Raw genomic sequence first — 10,839 nt, 5'->3', positions numbered from 1 at the left:
GTACAACGCCGCAGGATTAGCAGTGCTCAGTAGATGTCACTGTTGCCTTATAATCAGTCAGTAAATTAGTTTTATCATAATTTGATCACTGTTGTCAAAGAGAATTTGTAGAGAAATCCAAATTGTAGTTTATTCAAAACAGCTTCTAAATGTCAGACTTGACTTGCCCTAACTAAAAATGTATTAACTACTACAAAAAAATCATTAAATATAATCCACATAATAATTCGCATTTACTGTTTCCTTCTGTGAGAAGCAGGGTCAAATTAAGATGTAGCTACTAATTTATGTTTGCTACCACCACCACTGGCCAGTTCAACATCTTTTATCTGACTGTTGAGATTCATATAATCATCTTGTCATTTATCAACAGTCAATTAACACTGATTTCACACGTAAACTGAATTCTTAGGGGGTCTATAACCACAGAACTAGAATGAGGGATTCTACTTCTATGGGTACCTAATGACACCAATACTAGAAGCAATAAGGAAATATCAAGTAGGGTTAGTCTATCGTTTTCATCGATGTAACTTCGAAACCAATATAACAGCAGATATCATTTCCCTTTTTGAATGTCATAAAGTCATGACATTTTCATGTCATTATCTCCCAAATCTAACAGCTACATTTTCAGAAAGGCTCAATTCAAATCAGGGGTGATTTTGAGTATTTTTACAATGAATTATAATTAATCAATCAATTAATGGATGAACAGGTTGATCTCGAATGGTTGATCTATAACTACAGATCAACTCTCCCTCTCAGAGAGAGAGAGAGAGAGAGAGAGAGAGAGAGAGAGAGAGAGAGAGAGAGAGAGAATCATAAAATAAACGAGGAGCTATTCTGGCAGCGGTAGTGGCGCTCTCTCTCTCTCTCTCTCCCTCCCACGTACCGCTTTAGCCGACAACAAATTCACACAGTAACAATCATTCATCTCTGCTTGGAACAACAACACCTCAGTACGACCACAGAAACCACCGGACTCTCACTTCAGCGCTCCTACTTTTCTTTGAAAATCCGCTCTGGACTCGCAAGCAACAGCACAATATTGGGCAGCTACCGCGACTCGTTCTTCTCCCCTCATCATCTGAATGACGGGCGGACGGTTCGACTTTGACGATGGTGGCACATACTGCGGTGGCTGGGAGGATGGGAAAGCCCATGGACATGGCGTCTGTACCGGGCCCAAGGGCCAAGGCGAATACTCCGGGTCCTGGAACAATGGTTTCGAGGTAGTGGGGGTTTACACCTGGCCCAGTGGAAACGTGTATCAGGGCTACTGGGCACAGGGGAAACGACACGGACTCGGTGTGGAATCGAAGGGAAGATGGATTTATCGTGGCGAATGGACTCATGGATTGAAAGGTAGATACGGGGTCCGGCAAAGTCTCCACACGCCTGCCAGATACGATGGGACGTGGAGTAATGGTCTGCAAGATGGATATGGAGTTGAAACGTATGGTGACGGAGGTAAGAGTGCCAGTAACAGTTTGTGGTTAGTAGATGTAATGTCGTTTGAAAGAGCAGTCTCGCTTTTTACAGTGTAGCAGGTGGCACAAATGTTGTTGAGCAATTCAGTTGTATCAAAGTTTGATAAGAGTGCCACAGCCATGAACTCTACTGATATAAACTGGACTGGTCACTCAGAACTGAGCTCTACTGATATAAACTGGATTGGTCACTCAGAACTGAGCTCTACTGATATAAACTGGACTGGTCACTCAGCACTGAGCTCTACTGATATAAACTGGACTGGTCACTCAGCACTGAGCTCTACTGATATAAACTGGACTGGTCACTCAGCACTGAGCTCTACTGATATAAACTGGACTGGTCACTCAGCACTGAGCTCTACTGATATAAACTGGACTGGTCACTCAGCACTGAGCTCTACTGATATAAACTGGACTGGTCACTCAGCACTGAGCTCTCCCATAGAGGTCATCCCTAAAAATAGAAACATCACTCAGCCACACTTGAAAATCAAAATGCTTTTTAACCAGCACATACCTATTGTATTGATCTTTGTTCATTTGTTGCAATATGGTAATTGAGTGTACAGTAGTTTCAATAGAAAGTCGTTTTATAGTATATAAAAAAAAAAAGATTCAAAGATTGTGTTTGAGACAGAAGTGGTGATGAGGTCGTAATGTCAGGGCACACAACCATAGTCATACACACACAGTTCCATATTACTTGTAGGTTATATCTATTCCAGAGAGAAAAATCTACGTTTTGGTGACTCAGCATTGATTGATAGGGTTTTATATATTGATTAATACAGGGGAAAGCAAGAATGGATTGTAGGAAATTCAATAGATGTTAATAGATCAGTAATAAACACAGCACAATATCTTACTTCACATGAAGTGTGATAATCAATAGATTCTGTGGCATAATAAACACATATCATAATCATTAGATTTGCCAAAGATAATGTGGACATTGATTGCAGTCTGAGGGCTGGATTTGCAGAAGATAAAGTGAACATTTGTTTCAGTCTGAGGGCCAGAGCCAACAAAACCTGAGCAAACTTCATTAGTCGGTTCCCCCTGGGCAAGCTTGGCTTCTAGTGCTTTCTTTTGTGCTTGGGGTCTAGTACTCTCATGTGTCACTCACTGGTTCAATTTGTAAAGAGAAAAATTCACAGAAAAATGCACAGTTCCTGACAGTCTGAAGCAGCAAGAGCTACCTGCAGGGGCATCATTTCAGCTAAACCTTACTACATTTCTACACAATTTAAAAACTTTAAAATGCAATTTGGAGAACAGCAAATACAAGAAAACTTCTCTTCAGCCATTATCACCTGGTTGTTGTAGCTTCATTCATCTCAGTCAATGGGGGACTTAACATTCTACAAATACATCTCATACAAGAATTAGCTGGTACGCACTAGCTCAGCACCAGGATTAAAACTCTAGTTTAGTTTCATGTCAAGTCAAACAACAGTTGCCCAGACAAAGCCATCTACTACAGCTATCTTTACCTCTGCACCAGTGGCGGTCGGTGCCTTTTAAGATGAGGGAGGACACTTTTTTTCTTCATGAGCATGGCCTTATTTCTATTAGAGAATTCCATTCACCCAGTTCATTGTAACAGCGACAGATTTAGGCTACTACGATACTAGAATTGTCCCTATACCCATTATGAGGTTGCTACAGCCTAGCCTATGAATTATTTATTTTTTTCTTCTAAGGGGTGGATCAGCTTAATATTGCAGAAAGATTGTTGCTTCCATCAGTGTAATTGTCTGCATAATTTCCAATCCCCCATATATTTTTTTGATAAATATATATATCCATATACATACACATATGCATACATATACACATATATACATACACATACCTATATAGATATACATACTTTAAGAATATACCTTTATTATTCCCGCAAACCCTACCACCCTTCCCCCAATTGGAGTAAACTAATAAACAATAACACTTAGGCTTCTACCTTCAGTTTAAATATCTTATACACATTTTACAGACACAATCTATTTTACAATAGTTATATTTTGTTTGTTTTTAGTCCTTCCTCTATTTCTGATGTCCATCCAGTTTAATTTCTATTTGTAACTGTGCTATTTCTAAAAATTTCTGAACCTATATACATTTTACAGACCCCGTATATTTTACATTGGTTATCTTGTTATTAGTCCCACCCTTCAGCTCCATTCAACCCCTCCCATCTATCTCTCAACATCATCCATTTTGGATTTCTATTTGCCATATATTTTTTAACTGTGCTGTGATGCTTCACAAAAGTACTGAACATTTCTATTCTCATAGCTTCTACAGATTGTAAATTAAAAATAAACATTTTTGCTAAAATAATTATATTATTGATTGACTATGGCTTTTCAAATCACCCAGTATTGCTATCTGCAGCATTAGTTCTAGGCAAATGTTGCAATTCTTCAGCTATTTCTGGACCTGTGATCAAAAACGAGCTACATATGGACAATACCAAAATAAATGATCTAATGACTCTGCCTCCTCACAGCAAAATCTGCAGAGCTGGGAAGATTGTATCCCCCATATATATATAACATTCTATTGGTTGCAAGAATTTTGTATAATCATTTAAATTGAAAAATTCGAAGTTTTGAATCCGGGGTTGTTTTGCGTATCAATTCATAAACCATGTGCCATGGAATGGGTACATCGAAAATCTCTTCCCAACTATTTTGCAATTTATATGGCACAGCTGTCAGTTTTTTGGTCCTTAAATGAAATTGGTATATGTTTTTATTTATCACACTTTTCTTGAACCATTTATGTTCTTTAATACAGGACCGACATACAAGTTCCTTACTTTTTTCCCCTTCTACTTGCCTCTTCCATTTTTGTGGTAATGTTGCAATTAAGCCACAGATTTCTAATCCCTTAATATTATTAGTTGTAATTTGGGTAGAGCAGACATTTCCATATGTCTGTGTTAGCTGCATGTGTGACATAACTCTACCAGTCCTATTTATGATATAATTCACTAAAATGATACATTTTTTAAACATTTCTTCAAAAAATACGTTTTTTTTTGTCAATTAGTATATTTGCGTTTAACCATAACATTTGTTGTATTATTTGTTCTGTCTTTTCAGGTGGATTACACTGAAATTGCAACCAACTTTCTAAGGCTTGTTTAAAAACATAACGATATTTTGGAGATTATTTCCTTTTCAAACAACCGAAAGTGAGCAGGTGTAATCTGAATAAAGGGGAAAAGGCCATTCTTGAACATAGGATGAGACATTCCTACCAATTTACTAGAGAACCAGTTTCGATTTAAGTATAACTTTTGTATGACTGATGCCTTTAGTGAGAGGTCTAATGCTTTAATATTTAATCATTTCTGCCCTCCGAATTCATATTCGTTATATAAATAGGCCCTTTTAATTTTGTCTGGCTTGCTGTTTCAAATAGAATTGAATATTTTTTGTTCATATAATTTAAAAAGCAGGTCACTAGGTGTAGGCAAAACCATAAGCAAATAGGTAAACTGTGATATGACTAAAGAGTTAATCAGGGCAATTTTCCCACAAATAGACAGGTATTTTCCTTTCCATGGTAGCAAGATCTTATCTATTTCTGCAAAATTTCTATAAAAATGTATTGGCGTGAGATCATTTCTTTCTTTTGGGATTTGTATACCGAGTATGTCCACATCTCCGTCAGACCATTTAATTGGTAAACTACACGGTAATGTAAAATTTGCATTTTTTTGTGATCCAATATGTAACTTATCATAATTTGGTTTTAATCCAGAGAGGATAGCAAAAGTATCTAGATCCTCTATGAGGCCGTGGAGAGATTCTAATTGTGGTTTTAAAAGAAAACATGAATCATCAGCGTACAATGACAGCTTAGTTTTTAAGCCATGGATTTGTAATCCCTTAATATTATTGTTCGATCTAATTTTAACAGCTAACATTTCGATGGCAATAATAAATAGATATGCCGATAGTAGACAACCTTGTTTTTCTCCTCTAGATAGTTTTAAACTTGTAGCCATTATTTACTATTTTACACCTAGGGTTACTATACATAACTTTAACCCATTTTATAAGAGATTCCCCAAAATCGAAATATTTTAGGCATTTATATATAAACTCCAGTCGTACTTTATCAAAAGCCTTTTCAAAATCAGCTATGAAAACCAGGCCTGGTGTCCCCGATAGTTCATAGTATTATATTGTTTCCAGTACTTGTCTTATATTATCTCCAATTTATCGTCCATGTAAAAAAACTCTGATTAGGATGAATAATATCTGACAATACTTTTTTAATTCTATGCGTCAAGCATTTTGCTAGTATTTTTGCATCACAACACTGAAGTGTAAGAGGTCTCCAATTTTTTTAATGGACTGGATCTTTATATATACCACTTGGGTCCTGTTTCAGTAATAATGATATCAGACCTTCTTGTTGCATGTCTGATAATCTACCATTTATATAGGAGTGGTTAAAACATGCTAATTAAGGTCCTCTGTGTATATCAGAAAACGTTTTGTATACTTCCACTGGTATGCCATCCAGCCCTGGAGTTTTCCCAGCCTTAAAGGCCCCAATTGCATCAAGAAGTTCCTCCTCTGTAATTTGGCCTTCACATGAGTCTTTCTGTACAGATGTTAATTTGACATTATTATTATGAAAAAAATCTATACAATTAGTTTCAGTTAGCGGAGATGGAGGAGACTGAAACGAAAACATATTCTTAAAGTACTTTACTTCCTCTTTCAAAATATCATTTGGTGAGTCATGCGTGACTCCATCATTTGTAACAAGTTTCATAGCCTATGAATTAAAGTTTACAACTTACTGTCGGTGCACACAGTTCGAGAGAAAAATTTGAGATGACAGACAGTGACACATTCAAAACCACCTTGCACACTCTTGCCTGCAACTAGCTGATCTTGGGTGTAATCATTAGTCCAACAGTTTCTATTTGACAAATTCAGGAATGTTTATCCCCGTTTCGTTTGCTTCTGTTTAAGAAACGTTTTCAACAGAATCGGCAGAATGAATACACCCCTGATCACGCGTAAACACAGTTCACTTTCACAGCAGCCACATTGTATTCCTTCTCGCATCTATGCGCTCTCCTCCTGTCACCTTTTCCCTTCGCTTGTGGACTTCAATGCACAACACATCAGTTATATGTGACCAGGTAAAAAAAACTTTCCAAGCCAAACCATATCACAACTGCTACATCGTTGCTAAAATAACGTCATAGTCAACATAGCCGTCTATTTACCACCACAGACGGATGTTGGCACTAAGACCGCACTCAACCAACTCTATAAGGCCATAAGCAAACAAGAAAATGCCCATCCAGAAGCGGCGGTCCTTGTGGCCGGGGACTTTAATGCAGTCAAACTTAAATCCGTTTTACCTCATTTCTACCAGCATGTCATATCTGCAACCAGAGGAGAAAAAAACGATAGACCACCTTTACTCCACACACAGAGATGCATACAAAGCTCTCCCCCGCCCTCCATTTGGCAAATATGACCATAATTCTATCCTCCTGATTCCTGCTTACAAGCAAAAACTAAAGCAGGAAGTACCAGTGACTCGCTCAATACGGAAGTGGTCAGATGAAGGGGATGCTACGCTACAGGACTGTTTTGCTAGCACAGACTGGAATATGTTCCGGGATTCATCCAATGGCATTGAGGAGTATACCACCTCAGTCATCGGCTTCATCAATAAGTGCATCAACGGCATCATCCCCACATTGACCGTACGTACACATCCCAACCAGAAGCCATGGATTACAGGCAACATCCGCATGGAGCTAAAGGTTAGAGCTGCCACTTTCAAGGAGTTTGACTCTAATCCAGACGCTTATAAGAAATCCTGCTATGCCCTCAGACAAACCATCAAACAAGCAAAGAGTCAATACAGGATTAAGATTGAATCCTACTACACCGGCTCGTCGGTGTCGTCGGATGTGGCAGGGCTTGAAAACTATTACAGACTACAAAGGGAAACCCAGATGCGAGCTGCCCAGTAACGCGAGCCTACCAGATGAGCTAAATGCCTTTTATGCTTGCTTAGAGGCAAGCAACACTGAAGCATGCACGAGAGCACTCGTTGTTCTGGACGACTGTGTGATAACGCTCTCGGTAGCCGATGTGAGCAAGACCTTTAAACAGGTCAACATTCACAAAGTCGCGGAGCCAGACGGATTACCAGGACCAGGACGTGTACTCAAAGCATGTGCGGACCAACTAGCAAGTGTCTACACTGACATGTTCAACTTCTCTCTGACCAAGTCTGTAATACTTACATGTTTCAAGCAGACCACCATAGTCCCTGTGCCCAAGGAAGCAAAGGTAACCTGCCTAAATGATTACCGCCCTGTAGCACTCACGTCGGTAGCCATGAAGTGCTTTGAAAGGCTGGTCATGGCTCACATCAACAGCATCTTCCCAGATACCCTAGACCCACTCCAATTCGCATACTGCCCCAACAGATCCACAGATGATGCAATCTCAATCGCACTCCACACTGCCCTTTCCCACCTGGACAAAAGGAACACCTATGTCAGAATACTGTTCATTGACTACAGCTCAGCGTTCAACACCATAGTGCCAACGAAGCTCATCACTAAGCTATGGACCCTGGGACAAAACACCTCCCTCTGCAACTGGATCCTGGACTTCCTGACGGGCCATCCCCAGGTAGTAAGGGTAGGCAACAACACGTCTGCCACACTGATCCTCAACACTGGGGCCCCTCAGGTGTGTGTACTTAGTCCCCTCCTGTACTCCCTGTTCACCCACGTCTGCGTGGCCACGTTTGCTGACGACACAACAGTGGTAGGCCTGATCACCGACAACGATTAGACAGCCTATAGGGAGGAGGTTAGAGACCTGGCAGTGTCGTGCCAGGACAACAACCTCTCCTTCAATGTGAGCAAGACAAAGGAGCTGATCGTGGACTACAGGAAAAGGCGGCCTGTGCAGGCCCCCATTAACATCGATGGGGTTGTAGTGGAGCGGGTCGAGAGTTTCAAGGTCCTTGGTGTCCACATCACCAGCGAACTATCATGGTCCAAACACACCAAGACAGTCATGAAGAGGACACGACAACACCTTGTCCCCTTCAGGAGACATGGCATGGGTCCCCAGATCCTCAAAAAGTTATGCAGCTGCACTATTGAGAGCATCCTGACCGGTTGCATCACTGCCTGGTATGGCAACTCCTCGGCATCTGACAGTAAGGCGCTACAGAGGGTAGTGCGTACGGCCCAGTACATCACTGAGGCCAAGCTTCCTGCCATCCAGGACCTATATAATAGGTGGTAGCAGAGGAAAGCCAAAACATTTGGCAGAGACTCCAGTCACCCAAGTCATAAACTGTTCTCTCTGCTACCGCACGGCAAGCGGTACCGGAGCGCCAAGTCTAGGACCAAAAGCTTCCATACCAACTTCTACCCCCAAGCCATAAAACTACTGAACAATTAATAAAACGGCCACCGGACTATTTACATTGACACACCCCCCTCCATTTGTTTTGTACACTGCTGCTACTCGCTGTTTATTATCTATGCAGTCACTTCATCCCTACATACATGTACAAATTACCTCGACTAACCTGTACCCCTGCACATTGACTCGGTACCAGTACGCCCTGTATATAGCCTAGTTATTGTTATTTTATTGTGTTACTCTTTATTATGTTTTGCTTTAGTTATTTGGTAAATATTTTCTTAACTCTTCTTGAACTGCACTGTTGGTTCAGGGCTTCTAAGTAAGCATTTCACGCTAAGGTCTACACTTGTTGTATTCGGCGCATGTGACAAATAAAGTTTGATTTTATTTGATTTAACGCATTAGTAAACCCGCTACAATCATGCAGTAACGTTACAGTGTACAGTCAGTAAGCACTTTAGCACTTACACTGGCGGGCCCCAGTGGCAATAAATGTATCAAACCAAAAGCTTACCTTGACATGGAGGAGTTCCAGTGTTGTGTTGGATAGTCATAGCCAGCTAGCTAACATAGCATCCCTCTGTTTGAGCAGGGTGTTTGAGTAAGCTAAACTAATAAGTGATACTGAAAGTGAAATGACGAAATCTCTCTCTCTCTCTTGCCTCTACTTCATCTTGGAAGAAATGAATTTGTTAAAAACTGTTCCAACTATTTTCTTTCTCTCCGAGTCAAATCAAATTGTATTTGTCACATACACGTGTTTAGCAGATGTTATTGCGGGTGTCACCACATTTTATGCACTGCAGTGCTAGCTAGCTGTAGCTTATGCTTTCAGTACTATATTCATTCTCTGATCCTTTCATTGGGTGGACAACATGTCAGTTCATGCTGCAAGAGCTCTGATAGATTGTTGGACGTCATCCGGAAGTTGTCATAATTACTGTGTAAGTCTATGGAAGGGGGTGAGAACCATGAGACTCCTAGGTTTTGTATTTTTAGTCAATGTACCCAGAGGAGGATGGAATCTAGCTGTCCTCCAACTACACCATGGTGCTAGCCTATGGAGTGCTGTTGAGGCTACCAAAGACCATTGTAAAACAGTGTGTTTTAATCAATTATTTGGTGACGTGAATATATTTAGTATAGTTTTATCTAAAAAGGATAATTTTTTTAATGTTTTACCATTTTTATGAAATTCATTGAGGAGGTTGGGCCTCCCCATCTCTTCTGCTCTTCACTGTTTTAAGAAAAAGTTGCGCTGTTCACTGCAGCTGTATTGATGCGCTTTCCATAAAGATAGCCAGCCTTCCCTCCAGCTCCCAGGCGTATGCATGGTCCTAAAGTCAGCTCGCTAATACTGCTAAACTGCATTAGCCTTTTAATCGGGATTGGAATGATTTTATTAGCCTATTTTAAATGGTTGGTGTTGAGCTAGAGTATGACTGGCATACCCAATTGACGCCCCTGGGTACCTGAGTCAGCATAGGATCAGTCCGCTTAGGAATCTGTGGGACAGTGGGAGTGTCACTCAACGAAATATAAACACTAGTCACTGACAAAAAGTGTCGTAATCTATCCTCCTAATGTGTTCAGACTGATTCATATCACATAGCAAGACAGATGGAGTTAAGTTTAGCATGACCAACAAACTTCCCAATGTCTCAAGTTACTTCCATCTTTAAAATAGTACATTATTCTCTGTGGAAGCTATGATGGACAGAGTGGCATATCGCTTTGAGTGCACACCAGAATGCAGTATGCATTTAGTCGCTGAAACGGTGGGAAGGCTTGAGATATCACAATTATGGTGGAAAGTCTATTTTGCACTTCCACCTTCAAACAAATATCTGAATGCCAAAAATACAGTTGGAGTGTCAACTGAGGTTGTGAGGATG

The 10,839-nt window shown here is 40.3% G+C and overlaps 1 protein-coding gene across 1 annotated transcript in view; it reads left to right on the top strand.

The window, feature by feature from the left end:
- The first annotated feature begins 815 nt into the window (after positions 1 to 815).
- Positions 816 to 10,839, top strand: part of LOC106569229 (junctophilin-1) — a 29,535-nt gene continuing 19,511 nt past the window's right edge. The window contains exon 1 of the mRNA XM_014140386.2: positions 816 to 1,473. Coding sequence (XP_013995861.1) covers positions 1,095 to 1,473 — 379 coding nt within the window. The 5' untranslated portion in view covers positions 816 to 1,094. The remainder of the gene's footprint in view (positions 1,474 to 10,839) is intronic.

Source organism: Salmo salar, chromosome ssa14 (assembly GCF_905237065.1).
Source record: "Salmo salar chromosome ssa14, Ssal_v3.1, whole genome shotgun sequence".
Taxonomy (NCBI): domain Eukaryota; kingdom Metazoa; phylum Chordata; class Actinopteri; order Salmoniformes; family Salmonidae; genus Salmo; species Salmo salar.
This window is presented reverse-complemented; position numbering and strand designations above follow the sequence as displayed.